The 18773-nt window shown below is 43.6% G+C and overlaps 1 protein-coding gene across 1 annotated transcript in view; it reads left to right on the plus strand.

Annotated features, from left to right (window-relative positions):
- LOC145989118 (G-protein coupled receptor Mth2-like) overlaps positions 1 to 18773 on the plus strand; it is a 122795-nt gene that overhangs the window by 57703 nt on the left and 46319 nt on the right. The window contains exon 3 of the mRNA XM_083124413.1: positions 3221 to 3402. Within this exon, the coding sequence (XP_082980539.1) occupies positions 3221 to 3402 (182 nt within the window). The remainder of the gene's footprint in view (positions 1 to 3220; positions 3403 to 18773) is intronic.

The raw sequence follows: 18773 nt of genomic DNA on the forward strand, positions 1-18773 counted from the left end.
TAAGAATTTACCATCTGTATGAGAATGGTGATGAACCTTGATATTTGCATCTGAAAATTCAGAATCACATACCGGGCATTTTTCTGCATTGTTGAAATCTTCAATCTGTTTCTCTGTTAAAGGCAACATGGGTTTTGATTTTAATAAGATATTAGATGCTATGTCATGGCACTCATTTTCTATTCTATCTGCAAATTCTTTGATGGCATCTGCTCCCATGTATAAATCTTCTTTACTAACAACCCCATCCTGTACAACCACATAATAAAAACTGGAAGGTTCATGTAACTGGTATGGTGTAATTGAAGGTTCATCAGGATCTGGGCTACAGAATGCAAGAGGTTTGAGGTTTGATTCAAAATCACAGACTATATATGCTGGGTGTTCCAACAGGGCTTCAAACTTTTTGAATTTTGCATTTTCACTTGGCATTGGCATCACCATATGAACAGGTTTATGGTTGCCACAGTATTTCAGATGCTCAATTAACTTGTTTTTAGCAATTTCTGCATTTTTTCACGAACCCCATTTATTATTTTTTCACCATCAAATACAGACAAATATCTTCTACACAACTTGAATATTGTATTGGATTTGTCTAGTTGTGTTCTGACTAAAGCTTCAAGACTGTGTATCAGAGTGTAATGATATGTACCATCTCCTTTAATTAAGAGCAGATCAATCGGAATAGCAGATTCATCATCAAGTGTACTGATTCTGAGAGGATCTATCAAGCAATTGTCACGGCCAGTAGAACAAGTAAATACATTAATAGATAATTGTTTGCCATTGATGTGCCTGGCCTTTTTTTTCAAATTTATCAATATTCTGAACAAGCATTGGATATTCTAAACCCTCCATTGCCTCATCAAAATCATTTTCATGTTGTTTATAATAAGTTATTCTCTCAGGATGCCTTGAAACTGGATACAAAGCAGCTAAAATACACCGCAAAAAGCATTTCTCATCATTATTTTTTATATTAACCACGGCTGTTTTGTTTTTGATATTGGCAGGTAATAGCAAATATGTAGATCCTTGTAATGGGCTGAATTCAGAAATATTAACATAGAGCTTGTGTGGAGATCCGCATAGGCTCCATCCTGACTCTTTTGCCGCAAATTCAGAGTGTTTAATATTCAATTGATCTATCAAACTGCTTATTATTTTGTCTGAATTTGCATTTGAATATACCGGTACAGTTTCTGTTATGTGGGGCTGTGTAAATTTTGTGCCATTTGGCTTCTTATATTGTGTAAACAATTTGAGAGACAGCTTATAAGAGCCATTTTGTGCATTTAGAATTGCCTGCACATCTGGATTTATACTGTTCAAAAAATTCTTAATACCACATCTTGGCTCTGATACAAAACGGTGATCCCTTAATTGGCCGTTAAAACTGCTATGGATGGGTTCATAGCGTGGCTGCTTTGCTGCTCTAGCATTAACAGGTGCTTCATGCTTCCTTTTCAGACCAGATGTAGATGGTTGTGGGGGCAATGTTGATGACTGTGCAGAGCAAGTACCTTTATGTTTATATGTGAAATATTCCAGATTATATTTTCTATGGCATTTAGGGCAATTTTTTGTGGGAGTTCTGCATTTGTCTGGATTACAATTCCTTTGATGCTTAGCCCAATTGGGGCTGGATATATTTTTTTTGCATTGATTACAATATTTTTGATTTGGCATTTTTGTTGTTGTTTATTATATACAATTTCTTGGGATTCAAATCAAAATTCCATGCTTAATAAAAAATATCAGTTGGGTTCAGCAGTGTGATTTGTATACTTAATGTGTGTGTGTGTGTGTGTGTGTGTGTGTGAATATTTTTGGCTTTGGTATTTATATAAAATTTCTTGGGGTCCAAATCAAAACTTTATACTTAATAAACCTATGACAGGTTGTTAAAAATTCTATATATTAAATCAAATAGATTTGTAATTCAATTTATACAAATCTGCAATATTTTTGTGTTTAAAAAATATGAGCAGCACTGCAACAACACACCCTCACTCTTTAACAACTCTCACAATACTGGCTGATATGCAATGCAAAATCTCTTTATATACCCTAAGCACGGACCGCATTGAAAATATCTGAAACAATAAGCCAATCAGAATATAACACATCATCACATTATGTCATAACCAACCAATCAGAAAACAACACATGTCTAATGCATAATATTGGGTAATAATTTGTTGCAAAACATGATGCAATATAAATAAACCAGAAATAGGCCACAAGTGGACCGGAAGTAAATATGTGTGGGTGGGTGTGGGTGTGTGTGGGTGTGTATGGGTGGGTGTGGGTGTGTATGTGGGTGTGTGTGGGTGTGTATGTGGGTGTGTGTGGGTGTGTATGTGGGTGGGTGTGGTCAAGGTCAAGGTCATCTCAAGGTCAAGGTCAAAATAATCGAAAAAATGGTCAAGATCAAGATCAAGGTCAAGATCAAGGTCAGTATGTGTGTGGGGGGTGTGTGTGTGTTAATACGTTTGGCGTAGTTTTAGGTGTGGCCAAAAAAAAATATCAAGAGGGGCATATTTTTGACAATTTTATGGACAACAATCTCACAGAAGTGCCTTTTATAAGTGTAGGCAAATCAATCTGAGGGGGGTCATACTTTCTCAGGAAATTCCCGAGGGCATTTTTACAAAAATCTTGGATTAGACGGGGTTCCACACTTGAGCAAAAAGCTCATATGGGCATGTTGAGCAAGTTTTAAGTGTAGGCAAATCTGCCAGAGGAGGGTTCATACTTTCTGGTCCTGGTTATATGGGTTTTTGCACTACTCTAATCTACCCATATTTAATTTATAATATTAGGTGCGCTATCAAGGGAATAGTAGCTCAATGGGTATACCGGGTGATTCAAAAGACTCTTGACATTTTCCTTATATCGCCTGTGCTTTCAGGATGGGATAAAATACACTGATGTATTCCAACAAGATGGCGCATCACCCCGTTCAGGTCTACGCAAGAGAGGTGAATGCGATGCCTAGATTTACAGGGCCACCACATTGACATGTAGTGAGTTTGTCTTTTATTCTAGAGTACTGTCAATTTTGTAAATAAAATGCTTTTTTTATTAAAATGTCAAGAGACTTTTGAATCACCCTACCCTGTATTACATTGTTGTTTAAGTTTTGTCTCGAAATGTATTTGATTTTTTCTGCACTCTCTTTCAGTCTAACCTGAGTTCGTATTTAAATTTTCAGTTCTCTTCAAATAATGAAAAGAATAAAGGCCACAGGAAACAGGAAATTCATTTTCTACTCTCTATACGCTTGGGGCTGTCCCGCCATTTTCCTCATCGTGTCTATGGTCATGGATTTAACGCCGAACATCTCGTCACTCTATTTGAAGCCAGGATTTGGGGAAATGAGGTGCTGGTTCAACGGTGAGTTCATCCGTACCGTTCTCTTGTCTCTTCAAATTAGAATATTGATATCGTAGAAGGTAGCAGCAATCTTCTTACTGTATGGTGAAAAATCACACATCTTGCTACTAATTTTCATTTGGTTGAAAATTTAGTGCGTGATTGCTTTTCTACTTACACTGATAATTGACGTCATTTATCGTGAACGAATTACCATCCAGTGCCCGTGATGGACGCACCTTGCATTTACCCGGTCTTTGCTTTTGATATACTTGTGACCTAAATTTAGCAGCTGAATATATTCACAAAGAATCTATCATTTTGAGAAAGGTTGATTAGCGCTGACACATCTTTCAAAATGACCATATGTCTCAGGTTGTGTCTGTGCCTTCCTGTAACAGGGCCTGTGCTGAAATTGTGTTTCCGTTCGTCATGAGCGGTAGGTCATGGATCTCACCAGGTATCGGCATCACAGCTGCAAACGTGTGTATTGAATAGGCGGGAAAATGAAACACAGATTGCTATCTATGATTATACCAATGACGTGACATGTAAATACAGTGTGCATAGGTCTTGTTACAAGAAGGCACCGATCTATCTTGTTCTCCGCCTCATCTAGAGTTGCAAATGCCTCAACCTCGTCTGGAAATAATGGATAAAAAATAAAGAAAACACTGAAAACAGATGTTTTTGCACATTGCTTGGTTTTTATACAAAATTTTCTACTCTCGTAAGAGATGTCGAAATGTATTTTTTCGATCTGGTCTCAATATTACATATATTTAGACAGCCCCCCCCACCTTCTCCGATTTGCACCAAAATGGTGCCAAACGTTAGTGCATCGTTTGTGCACGAATGTGCACGCAAAAATTTCGTTTGTGCACAAACGGAAAACACCAAAATTAACAAGTTAATTTGGGGGAACTGTCTAAATGTCAGCCCCCCCACCGTCTCTGATTTTCACTAAAATGGTGCCAAACGTTAGTGCATCGTTTGTGCACGAATGTGCACGCAAAAATTTCGTTTGTGCACAAGGGGAAATCCGAGATATTAACACCTTAACTTTTGGGGTCAGAAATATATCGTTCGGAAATATATTGTTTTCAGTCTAAAGCAGTGGCGGCGATTAGGGGTTTGAGGGGTGCAATTGACTTCCGCCACATTTTGCCACCTTTGCCCCCGCACTATGTTAAACCTTATCTAAAAAGGGAAATATACTGTCTTTGCCCCCCAGTTTTGTCATCTTGTATCCCGGTTTTGGAATCCAGTCTCCACCACTCGTCTAAAGTGATTGAATTTTCAACTTTGGTTCACCGTGGAGGTTGTATATTTGTACGAGTTTTAATGGAAGCAGAAAATGCCATGTTGCCACATGCTTCGTTCGAAATACCGTGCATCGTCGCAGTAGCGTACTGGATAAATTAAGAATTGGTGACGATTATTATGGGCAAAGTTAAAAATTAAACAACGTGATTACTTGAACTGTTACACGCGCAGATCCTCCACCCCTCCTCCCTGCACCACCGCTATTAGAAAAGGTGGAGTGTGTTTCATGTTGTAATTTTACGAACGCCTGTGGCGTCAACTTTTAGTTTTGCATGACGTCGTCTGTCTTTCTCTGCGATTAAGCAGACACTTATGGAGTCAGCCATTTATCACGGGTGTACCCATATTATCACTTGTGCGTGTTTAGTCTTTTCTAGTGTACGAGGGAAGTGGAGGGGGATGCACGTGTCACATGTTTATTTCTCACTTTTTACAGTGCCTGTGCTTATTGTCAATAATTATTAATTTAGCCAGTACAGTATATTGCAATAAAGATGATATTTTGGACAAAGCACGTGGCAAAAAAGTGAAATAAAAGTATAGTGCCCCTCCTGTGTTTTTCACGACGCCGTGAAGACGTATAGGGGGTGTGGATCACGGTCGAACGTGGGGGTGATGTCATCAGCACCACGCCCCTAGCTGCCTTTACCCTACAGAGTTCCCTCCACTTTACACGACGCTGGGTGGGCACCGGAGCCCCTTGAACAGGTAGAAAAGGGCCCGGCGTAAGAGAAAAGATATCGTGGTACAGTGTACCAAGAATATAACCGTGCAAATTGTCCATAACCATCTTCATTAATTTTTATCTTATATCTTATGTCATTTCAAGCAATGAATTATTGTGTGTGCTCGTGCAGAAGTTGTCAACAGTTTGTTTGGACTTTTTTTTAAACTTCTTGAAGCTCTTATTGCCTCGAATAAATTGCACCAAAATGGTGATGGACAATTTTCACGGTAATACATATGAATCCCATTGCACATGTATTCCATATCGCACACATGAGATAGAATAGATGTACGCAAAATCACAAACGATGCACTAACGTTTGGCACCATTTTGGTGCAAATCGGAGAAGGTGGGGGGGCTGACCCCAGAAGTTAAGGTGTTAATATCTCGGATTTCCCCTTGTGCACAAACGAAATTTTTGCGTGCACATTCGTGCACAAACGATGCACTAACGTTTGGCACCATTTTGGTGCAAATCGGAGAAGGTGGGGGGGCTGACCCCAAAAGTTAAGGTGTTAATATCTCGGATTTCACCTTGTGCACAAACGAAATTTTTGCGTGCGCATTCGTGCACAAACGGTGCACTAACGTTTGGCACCATTTTGGTGCAAATCGGAGAAGGTGGGGGGCTGACCCCAAAAGTTAAGGTGTTAATATCTCGGATTTCCCCTTGTGCACAAACGAAATTTTTGCGTGCACATTCGTGCACAAACGATGCACTAACGTTTGGCACCATTTTGGTGCAAATCAGAGACGGTGGGGGGGCTGACATTTAGACAGCCCCCCCCAAATTGACTTGCTAATTTTGGTGTTTTCCGTTTGTGCACAAACGAAATTTTTGCGTGCACATTCGTGCACAAACGATGCACTAACGTTTGGCACCATTTTGGTGCAAATCGGAGAAGGTGGGGGGGCTGTCAAAATATACGTCTCAATATTGACTTGCGTATTACCGAATGTACACTGAAATGAAACAACAGTTTTCAGTTTTTAACTCATGATCTACGTGGGTTGTAAATTTGAAAGTGGCAACACTGTAAGGAAGAGGTGATAACATCGTGCATGTGCTATGAGACAGCTGGGGCCCATGTCGATGTATGGAGTACTAAAAGAGGTCGGAGCAGGGAGTGCTGTTGTGTATTGTACGAGGTTGAAATGAACACCATTTTGAGTACTGTTCTAAAACATGTTTGCCAAGGTTAAACAGCAATTGTGGATCAAAATCCAGGTGGCCCTTGGCAAAAATACACGAGAATGTCATTAACACTTGCATGAAGCTTTTAGCAACAATACCTAGTCGTATCTGATGGTTGCACAATGGTGACAATCAGAGATGGTGCTACAGGGGGAGCTAAATCTTCCCTAATTTAATCCCAGGCCCCCTTGTAGCCCATTCCAGATTGTTATACTATGGCAGACGCCATTTTGACCGAAAAAGATAAAAACTAGAAGTTTTCTTACATAACATATTCCATTATAATGTTATAGTACATTCCCACTTTAGAAAGATCGTAAGATTACATTATTACAATGTAGTCTTAAATCGTATGGATGTCAGCAGAAGATCTCCTTGATCAACAATGGCTAAATGGCCAATCATTGGTCGGCAAACTTGCTACAATACTCTGCTGCCTGCTTGGTAGGTGAATGCATTCAGTGACTGTGACAGATTGTTCTTTGGTTAGGTTCAAACGGTGACTAAGAATATATGCATACACAGCTAAATCTGTACAATTACTAGCCTCTATAAATTGTATCACTATTTTTCGGAATGGGTCTAACAGGTGTGAAAAATATTTCTTTACAGCTAGAAGAACGTCCAAAATTAATAGAACCGTCAAGTTTATTTTCGATTTTTCGTTCCTCATTTGAGTACCGGCAATGCAATGGCATGAGTGATGTTCTCTGATTCGTTTGATCGTTATATGTATTCTTATCATTACAATTATCCGGGAGGGAGAAATACGACGTTATGAAACGAGAGACAGTACACAAACCACCTAATTCTTAATGCTGAAAATTAGAGATATTAAAATTGGACCTCTCCACCTCGGTAGCCTAGCCGTCTTGTAATCAAGGGATCCCGGGTTCAATCCCGGTGGAGGCAAATTTTAGTAATTATATATTTATTATTCCCAGCACTCTTAGCTGGGAAAATATGTCTAGTTTGTACCTCCTCCCCCTGCAAAAATGCATTACTTGCCTCTCCCTGGAAAAAATCCTCCGGTCGTCCATGAAAGTCATTCACCTCCCTTGAACAAGCTGTTCCTTTTGAAATTTCCAATTATCTCATTGTTGTGCTAAAATCAAGCAAGAATGGTCATATTATCATAGGTGCCTAGTAGTGCAGGTGCACGGGTTCACAAACCGAAAATGGGGCTCGGTGGGGCTCGCCTTAATGGATTTCTCTTGTAAGGCATGAGCCCCATTTTCTCGCAGTGTTGCCAACTCCTCACTCGAAAAAAATCACCAAGGTTTTTTTTGGTCTAACCTAACCTAAAGCAAGGAGCTGGCAACCTTGCTTGAGGCTCCTTAATAGTTTGCTCTTGTAAGGCATAAGCCTCATTTTCTCGCAGTGTTGCCAACACCTTACTCGAAAAAATCACCAAGGTTTTTTTTTTGGTCTAACCTAACCTAAAGCAAGGAGCTGGCAACCTTGCTTGAGGCTTGCCTTACAGTGCATAAAGCAAGGTTGCCAACCTACTGGTGCTTTTGCCATAGCCTTTTACAAAAAAGAGAGAGGAGAGAGAGAGAGGGAAGAGTTAAACAACCGACAGCCTACCTACAGTTTTTTTTTTCTTGGTCTAACCTAACCTAAAGCAAGGAGCTGGCAACCTTGCTTGAGGCTTGCCTTACAGTGCATAAAGCAATTTTTGCCAACCTACACACACTGGGCAAGGAGAGCCGGCAACAAACACGCACTGCCGTAAAAGAGAGAGAGATGGGTGGATGGCAACACTGCACGGGTTCAACGTCATCAAGTGAAGATTGCCTTAATGGTTTTCTCTTGTAAGGCATGAGCTTTATTTTCTCGCAGTGTTGCCAACTCCTACCTACACTCTTTTTTTTTACTTGGCAAGGGGCTAGAGAGAGAGAGACCTACGGCTGGCAACAGTGGTGAGCGAATGCGCCATATCGTAATTTTCCAACTCCGGCAATGTTTGTATATCGTGACCTTTGTAAACCTCTCTCGGGGGAACGATGTGCCACACACACACACACACACACGCGCGCGCGCGCGCGCGCCTGTATTGTGACGCAAGCAAATAAACAAAATATTACGCTTTTGCCTGTGGATATCTAGAAAAACGACAATTTCGTTCCCTCTCTCTGCGTGTGCTATCAACGTTGACACAATGACACAAATTCAACAAATAGGTAGGCCACGATCTTCCTCCTAAATCGCATTATATACATGTGGAAAAAAAAACTTTGCCTGTTATTATAAAAAAAAAACTTTGACCGTATTCTTAAATAACTAACAAGGACAATGAATCTTTTTGGCTTCCGCAAACAGATCAACATGGAGACTGCACCGCCAAATTTCAATAACCTCTTACCTTCCGTGTTATCTAAACTCAATGGTTTACTGATTGTTCACCTCAACAGCATTTGGACGAAACTGAATGACGATGTGGGCAAGATGTTTTATGTTTTTAATAACAATTTACATTTCTACGAAATTCCAATCGACGGGAAACTTCAAATCACCGTGAATCCGGTGAACGCAGGCGAAATCAAAATTTCTACCGGCAAGAACATTTTTCGAATCAAGCACGACAAGATGCTTTCTAACATTACGTACGATGTTTCCGCTGGAGATTACCTGTACGTGGAACTCCTCGGAGATTACGACAAACTTATTCCTCTCTTCGTAGAATTACGAATCGTCTATCCTATTATAAATAACCGTTAACCAAAAATGCCTAACGACATTTTCGGCAACACCAAGCGTGTAGACCATGCAGAAGAGATTCTCATGTTGGACGTTCGAGTTAAGAAGTTGAGGACCGATTTGATCGCTTTGCAGGAGACCTTAAACAAAAGTTTAGAGTCGGAAATCGCTACGCTCCAAACGCAATGTCTCGACCCCATTCTGAAAATCGATTCCGAACTGAAGATGCTGATAAAAAATTATGTCGACGTACCTTCTTACGACAGCGTTCAAAATATACAGTTGAGCGTGGATTCGCTTCAAAATGATTTGGCCAAATTACAGCAATTTCAATCGAAAAATGAAGATTTGGAAAAATTGAAACTCGAAATCGAAGAACGAACTTCCGCAATAGAAAAGAATTTCTCTGAACTTCAAACCGTCGTGAACGATATAGACGCAGAACGCTTGCACGTCGTCGTTTCCAAATTACAAGAAGAATTCACCAGCACGTTGGAAGAAATTAAATCCAAGTTGCAGACTTTGGAAGATACAATGACGAACCTACCATCGTCGGACGAACTGCAGGTCATCGGTAAAAGCGTCGCGAACATAAAAATTCAATTGGAGGCGTATCGAGATTTCGAACACATTCAAACCACCATCGCTACGCTTCAGGCGTCCTTGGAATTGATCAACGAAGAAATTAAAAATATTCACGCTGAAGCAAGAGCGTTGACGAGCATTCAAGACACGTTAAGCACGGTTCAGCAGAAGATCGAATATTTAGAAAATTTGAACGTTGAAACGAATCTCGCTCATTTTCATCACGTACTCGACAACATACAGGGTGACTTGGAATCGTTACGGACGAGCGTGCCTTCGAGCGAAGATTTGGAAAAATTGAAAACGGCGGTGACGGCACTATCCGATTCGAGCGACATCAAAAGTTCATTGAGCGATCTCGAGAGTAGGGTGGCCAATCTCCCCACCTCCAAAGAATTGCACGCTTTGAAAAGAAACATATCTCGAATGCTGAAACGACTGGAAACGGAAACGGCGAACGTGGAACAGATTCGAGACGAAATTAGTTCGCTGGTGTCGACGCTGCCCACTTCGCAGAGCGTCGCCGACCTTCACACGCAGTTTACAGAGATGCGAAGCATCGTGAACGATCTTACCGAGAAGAGCTCGAAATTGAATCAAGTCGAGAACCTTCAGAACATCGTCGTCAACATCAGAGATCAAGTTGGAGTGCTGGAATCCACGCAGGAATCGACGCTGGCCTCTTTCGGTGCCAAGTTGCAAGAACTCAACGAAAACTACAAGCAGTTGAACGTGGAAGTGAAAATCAAACCGTCGTTTTCTGCCGTAACGGATACCATAGTCGAGCATTTGCTGCCCATCGAAAATAAACTCGGACAAGTTCACAGTAATCTGCTCGGCGTCGACACTAAATTCGCTAAACTGCATTCTCTGCAAGCCATCGAAATCAACAGCGTTCCCAATCAACAGAGAATCTCCACGTTCGTCGAAGGTAACAAACTGTACATGTTGCATCCTTATCATCCGTACTACAAGTTTCTCCTCGATGGCACAATTCAGATAAACGAATTTTCGTACTGGTCTCACGGCAGAAAAGCTAGCGTTCCCACCATGACTTTGATATCGAATCGTGGTGTCCAGAAAGCGGGAAACATTCCTCTGGCACGTTGGAACGAAACGCGCAACATATATGAAATACACGAAGACGAAGATCTTACCGTTTTCGACGTGAGTGCCGGCGATAAGCTGATAATTCAAAACACGAGCGAGGTGCCACCATCTTTGAATCCCATCACGCTGGTGCTTCTCTTGAAACGTAATCTCTAAAAAAATGTCTAGGCAAGCCATCGTCGAAGAATTGCATAAACCTGCACGCCGTAACTACGAACGTTTGGCTGTGGTAACCAAGGGCATCGACGACCTCTGGCAAAGTGACCTCGTGGAGATGAGTAGCGGCAATTTGAAAAACGTACATAAATTGAACAAGGGCAACAAGTACCTCCTCACCGTCATAGACACATTTTCGAAATTCGCATAGGCTCTACCTTTGAAGGCGAAAACGGGAACATGCGTCACGGAAGCATTTAAATTAATTTTTCGCGAAAGCGGCGGCAGACAACCACGGTTTCTGCAAACGGACAAGGGGAAGGAATTTTACAACGCCGTATTCCAAAAGTTTATTCAAAAACACAAGATTCAACATTATTCAACCTTCAGTCACATCAAAGCCAGCATCGTGGAAAGGTTCAATCGAACCTTGAAAACACACATGTGGAAACGATTCACGCTTCGGGGAAATTACAAATGGGTCGACATCCTGCCGGAACTCGTCGACACCTATAATGATACGGTACACAGAACGATAGGCATGAAGCCAGCTGACGTTACGAAATCTGACGAGCAGCGTTTAATTTCTACCGTTTACTGTCCAAAGTACACACCCACGACCAAAAAAGCTAAATACAAAATTGGAGACCAGGTGAGGATCAGCAAATTCAAACGCACCTTCGAGAAGGGATTCACAAAAAATTGGAGCACGGAACTCTTTACGGTGGTTCGAGTTCTACCCGGAAACCGACACACGTATATAATAAAAGATAGTAGCGGCGAGATTTTGAAAGGAAGATTTTACGAAGAGGAACTCTCTAAAACGAAACACCCCGACGCTGCCTCCGAGATTCTGGAACGTGGCCGAAGGAAAAGGACTCGTGAACGACATCATCAACAAGTTACCTTTCGAGATGCATTTACCTGGCTACCAGTACTGCGGACCGGGTACCAAACTCGAGAAAAGATTGGAGAGAGGAGACAAGGGTGTGAATCCGTTGGACGCCGCATGCAAAGATCACGACATCGCTTACAACACCACGCAGACGGATCTGGATGCACGTCACGAAGCAGACAGAAAGTTAGAGCACGCAGCTTTCGAAAGGTTCGTGAGCAGAGACGCATCGCTGGGTGAACGGGTCGCCGCACTGGGTACCACCATCGCCATGAACACGAAACAAAAATTGGGGTGGGGTATATAAATAACATAGAGTAAAAAAAATAATAATAATAACAACATGTCTCGTATAACTGATTTGCCGCCAGAGCTACTATGTAAAATATTTAAACATGCAGTAAACGGCGATTGTGAGGATGTAGGGAAACTTGTAATCATAGCAAGAACGACGCCGGAATTTCGCATCCCTTGTGAAATGGTTCTCAAGGACCATCTTCGGGAGATCAGCGGCCTGAGGTGCGGTGATCTCAACATTCTGCTTTCGGCTGCAGGGGGAAAATTAAACGATAGGTTAGATGAATTGCACGAGGCAAGGCAGGGAAGAAGACGGTACACAGTAGATTGGCGCAAGTCTAAGCAGGAGACGAAAGATATCATTACGCACATCATCACGTTTTCCGAAGCACGGACTTTCTTCCTCTGTTAAAAAAATAATAATATATATACGTGTCAAAAAAAACTTGATATATAAATAACACACATCATAAAAAAATAATCTTCGGTATATATAAATAACACACATCGTGAAAAAACAATTAAATTTCTCTCTAACACTCTGAAATTTTTCTTTGATATGACGACTGAAAAAATGAGTGATCTCCAAGCATTAAAACAAATGCTAAATTTGTCAGTCGAGTATGTAAAAATTCAGGAATTGGAAGTCGACAAACCTTACACGATAACTTCCGGTTCAATCGTTTCTACCCAGTATGGTCCCAAGGTACGCCTGTTGCTCAACGCACAATACAGTCTATTTTTACCAGATCGATACGCTAACATGTTATCCGACGAGAAGCTATCTATTTTAATCGAGAACAAAACTCGAATCGTGTACAAGGGGACAAAGGAACTTCTTGGCAAGAAAACGAAGCACGTAATAGAATTTGTGTAACGACTGCGAGGCCGTGAAAAAAAAATCTCAGAACATTTATATATAAATAACATACCGTAAAAAAAACTACACAAGAAAAAATCTCAGAATATATATATAAATAACATACCGTGAAAATAACACATAGAGCATCAACATGAAGCCCAAGGGTGTCGTGTACCAGATACCATACTCCAATCTTAAAAATCTAGGTGCCCTCGATGGGTTACTCACCAAGAAACAACGCGAGAAGAAACGTTCTTGCTTGAGCAAAGGACACGGAATGAAATTACTTCTCAGCACACCTCAATTGAGACGCTTGCAGCGTTCGCGGAAACAGCAAAAGATCGGTGGTTTCATATTCAGCATCCCGGCCATCCTAGCAGCATTGGGGGCCGTTGGAAGTTTGGCTGGCGGAAGTGCCGCCATCGCGAAAACCGTCATCGACTCGAAGAAGAACAAGGCGGAATTGGAAGAACAGAAACGTCACAACCTGGCCATGGAGAAGAAAGGGGGGAAGGGCGTGATGTTTAAAAAAAAGAAACAACAGCACTCACCAACCGAGACATTGAATCTCTGATCGAACCGTTACAAATCAAACACTTCAGAGGAGTTTTCATGTCCGACTCGTTACCTTCAAGCGTTAAAAGAAGAGAATGCGGAGTAGTCAACTTGGACGGTCAAGAAAATCCAGGCACGCATTGGATATGTTACCACAAAAATGATGATAAAGCATTCGTTTTCGATTCTTTCGGAGGTGTTCCACCTACAAATTTAATTCATTATCTGAAAACGAACAAAACCTCTATATACTACAACGACGAACGCATTCAAAATTTCGGAGACGTGAACTGCGGTCATCTCTGCCTCTCCGTGCTCGCGTTTCTCTCTAAAATAAATAACCCTACGATCGAGGATTTCCAGAAAGCATTGTGGAACCTCAAACAGCATCACTAGGATGGGCGTGTTCCATCTCACGAGCGAATCTTCGATCTTGAAACTCACGCTGCACGACGACATCGTCTATCCTAAATCCGTGGTTCTGCGTGCATTCTACAGCATGTACCTCATACCTAACGTCACGCAGCACAACAACAAAATTAGCGTCGGAAGCGAACACATCGTCGTCACGCCAGGCCAATACAATCTTTCCACTTTGCAAGCTCAATTACCCAAAGGCACGTACTTTTCTCAAAATTCGGTCACGCACAGAGTGGAAATCCTATCCGCGACGGAGACCGTGGACCTGGGCACCATAGGAGAACTTTTAGGTTTCGAGAACAACACAAAACTCGAAGCTGGCATCAAGCACACGGCAGCAAACATTCCTAAATTCTTGGCCATAGAGACTTTGAACGTTCACTGCAACGTAGCGGAAGGCATGATCACGAAATCTTCGGACAGATTATTAGGAAGTCACAAGCAGACGGGAATCATAGCCACTTTCAAACCAAGTTCCGAGTTCATGGAACCGATCATCTACACGCCCTCTTCGCTGATCTATTTTCCAGTATGTCGCAACCGCATAGACGACATAGAGTTGGTGGTGACGAACGAGAAAGGAGACGTGGTGGATTTCGCAGGTGCCACTACGACGGCCATCGTTGAGATCAACGTATAATAAATAACCATACATGTAAAATGGAGCAAATCGAAAGTTACGAATTGCAATCTTTCCCTCCCAACCGTCGCACGTTCGCCAATCTCAACGAAGCGAACAGGGAGATCGAATACGACGTGGACGTAGGCGATGGGTTTGTTCATCCTCACAGAGCGGACCTCTACCTTCAATTCGACGTGGTGAAGAAGGAAAGCGGAGACGCGTTTCCCGCAGCAGCAAACTGATACTCGTGGACAACTTCGTGCCTCACCTGTTCTTGCAGGTGGAGGTGAGGAAACACAACACCGTCATCGACAGAATAGATTATCCAGGCATCACGTCGACGGCAGTGGGAACGTTGAAATTATCCAAAACGGACGCAGCGTACTACCAGGCCGGGGGATTCGAAGCCGGGACCAAAATATCGACGAGAAGTCACACGGTGCTCTTTCCCATGCGTCTGCCTCCTGGTTTCTTCTCGGACTACAAGGAGATCATGTGGAAGGGAGGACTGAGGATCACGTTTCGAAGAGCGGCCAACGACAACGACGCACTGATGCGATACACCAACTTGAACGCCGACGGCACGCCGATAGCCAACACTTTACCCGAAGCGGCGAAATGCGTCATCCGGAGCATGGAATTGAGAATGCCGGTGGTGGAATACGAAACGAACTACGCCCTCAAGGACAAAGCGGAGATCTTGAAAAGTCCGCAGGTGCCGATTCACTTTCACGGTTACCAGTGCGTGCAGAAGATGGCGTCGGGAAGTCACATGGAATTCGACGTGACGACGCAGTTCAACAACATACAGTTCGACATGCCAGATTTCGTCGTTGTGCTCTTTCAGACCGGGCGCGATAACAATCAGGAAAAAGATTCCAGCAAATTCGACGACTGCAAGATCAAGAACGTTTATCTGAAGAACGGGAGGAACGAAGTGTTCCCGCGCGAAAATTACAACCTCGACATGACCAAAGACGATTACCTCAAACTTTACGAAGCTTACACGGCTTACAAACGCGTGACCGAGGGAAGTGTGGACGTGTACTACGCGCCCAGCGAATTCAAAACACGGAGACCCATGACCGTCATCAACACATCTAAGAGAAAGCAGGTGGTGGTCAACGATCGAACCAACATCAAGATCGTCTGCGAGTTCCACGATGCCTTGCCCGAGGATACCCTATGCAGTGTCATCCTGATTGCAGAGAAGTCTTTTGTGTATGATGTCAAGAATGAAAGAGTGACCGAACAGTTTTAAGTTTAAGAAAAAAAATCACATAATTCTCAAAAAATTATACTGACCGTAGGTTCAAATATTAGATTAACCTGCAACGCAATGTTTAGGATGTACTGTGAGGAACACCTTCTTACATTTGTGAGAATAATCTGGAATAAAAAAATAATAAAAAAAATTAATTTTAATGCATTTTAGAAATAAATCACACTTGAACGCACAGAGGAACTTCCCCTTTGGCCCTGCGTGTGCCCCATATTCACCCCGTAGGGCGCGGCAGGGAGTTAGTCCCGCTAAAAATCCCAAACCTCCACCTGTTTTTTTTTTTTTTCATACATACATACATACATACTATTTACTACATTTGAGGCACATCTTACTAGTTTCTAGACAATGGTGGCCCCATGGGAGCGTGTGAATCCCACATTTCAGAACGCACCTCTTGTCGTCGTGTGCGTCCAGGGCAACCTTTCTCACCTGGTTGGTTGTCAACACATGGTCGACGCTCTGGATGCGCTGCTCCACTCCTGGAATTGACGTCCTAGTTTGAAGGGTTTTGACGTAATCCTCGAACTTGAGGTACTCTTGGACGACCTGCCTGCCCACACCCTTAGCCTTTTTCGTGATGGATCCTTCTGCCCGAATAGCATAGGCTTTGGGGCGAAGACCGGCAAACTCGAGAATTACATCACCGTCCTTCTCGTCTTTGAGTTTTCCAGGCACCTTCTTGTTGCGAGCCGGGATGCCGTACTTGTTTTGCTGGGGATAGCCCGAGGTGTCAAAGAGGTTAACCAAAGATGGAACTGTGGCTATATCCCCATATGCGTCGGCTGTGCGAACGTGGTACACCAAGCTGTCCGTGTCCGTGTAGAGAAGCGAGATGTTGTGGCCGTAGTGTGGACGTAATATGTCATAGTACGTCTCGAACATGTGTAGCTTGCTCAGATCCAGAACCGTGGCTCCAACGTAGATGGGTTTGGTGAGCCTCACCTCACCTTGATTCATGTGAATCAGAGCCAGCTGCTCGTTGTATATTGTTCGAGACTTGAACAATGGACTCGCGACAAGCTGACGACATCGCTCTTTCCTCGTCACTAATTTTATGTCCACACGATTCCGTACATTCTCCATGGTCTTGCCAAACACCGCATTATTCATGAGCTTGAAGAAATCCTTATCAAGCTCGGACGTGGCTGTGGTGCGGTGTTTGGTGTTGACTTCAATATATGGACGCAACCACGGAGAATGCTCGAACTTGAGGATGCGGTGAACTGCGTGGACCGTGACCCCTCGCTGCATCAACCACCGAAGATTCTGGTAGTGCAGGACGTAATTCGTCTTGGGTTCGAAATCCATGACGAGCTTCGTCTGGTTCGAATCGGGTGGACACTTGAACTCAGGTGCAGGGGGAAGATCGCAGAACAAATCCTGCAGCTTCTCGGAGAACTCAAGATCCACCTCGGCAAAAAATCCACATTCCACATCGTCGAAGCTTTCAATGTTGAAGTTGGAAGGGTCAGCCCACTCGAACCCTCTAAAGGGGAGTGGCTGCATCATGGAGTGTCCGTACAAGTTATTCACGTCCGTGTGCATGATGTAGCTGGACGGTTGGGTGGAGTCATAGCCAGTAGCCATGTGATGGTTGTTGGCGCGCGCGTGCCGTTGCGACACCTGGACCATGCCACCCCGGATGGCGCGTTCCACAAACAGCACCATGTCATAATCGGAAAGAAGCTCCAGCTCGATTTTCGTTACCAAAAACATGGCTGACCACGCCAGTCCGGGGAGACTATAGAAGTATGCGGGGTCCAGCTGGTAGATCTTCATTGCAGTCGCACGGAACGTCTGGAACACGTCGGCGAGGAGCGTCACATCAAGTTTGAGGTAGGCGTCGTGGTAGCCCCCGAGAGTTCGACAACCCAGCTCGCGCCACATGGACTGGGCATGGTGATATTCTTCGTCGGTGATGTTCGAGCCTCGTAGCTGACTAGAACTTCGCCTGGGGAGGTAGCGACGTCTCCGCAAACTTGGCAGGGTCTGTGACGTATTCATAGGGGTAGACCCCCTTACGCCTGAAGAGACCGGCGTCCAAGTTCGGAAAGTTTGCAGAGGTGATGAGTATTTGCTCGTCGCTAAGCTTCCCCGCGAGAGCATCGAGGCTTGCCGGGAGGAACCTCAGGGAGTCGAGGAAGCGAAGCTCGACGGTAGAGCGTGATCCCGGGATCGACACTCGTTTGCTCACACTGATGTAACGCTCCTCGTTCTGGGCGAGAACGTTGATTCCCTCGTTGTCGTATCCAAGATGCTTGATCAGGTGGTGAAAGTCGTACCCCGAGCCGTTGTGGAAGAAGATCGGAATAAATCGCGGGTCCCGGGCCATGAGGTTGCATCCGTTGCACCAAGGACCAACGTACCTACCGTTAAAGTGATCGTGGTGTTGGACTTTACGGTTGTTGGCGGTGTAATCCTTGACGCAGACAGGGCAAGCGATGGCCTCGTCGTGTCTACGTTGATCGTCGGGGGACAGTGGGAGCATAGACTTGGGGGCCAACAGTACCTTCCCTATCTCGATGGCCTCGACAACCATCCTCTCGAGGAAGTGTTTGGCTGCGTCGGGACCGCGATACACGTAGGGCTCGGGGGCGATGTGCTGGTCTCGTCGCACCACAACGTATGCGAAACTGGATGCCTCGTGGAGTTGGTAA

Source organism: Lepisma saccharinum, chromosome 6 (genome assembly GCF_977018435.1).
Source record: "Lepisma saccharinum chromosome 6, izLepSacc3.1, whole genome shotgun sequence".
Lineage (NCBI taxonomy): Eukaryota > Metazoa > Arthropoda > Insecta > Zygentoma > Lepismatidae > Lepisma > Lepisma saccharinum.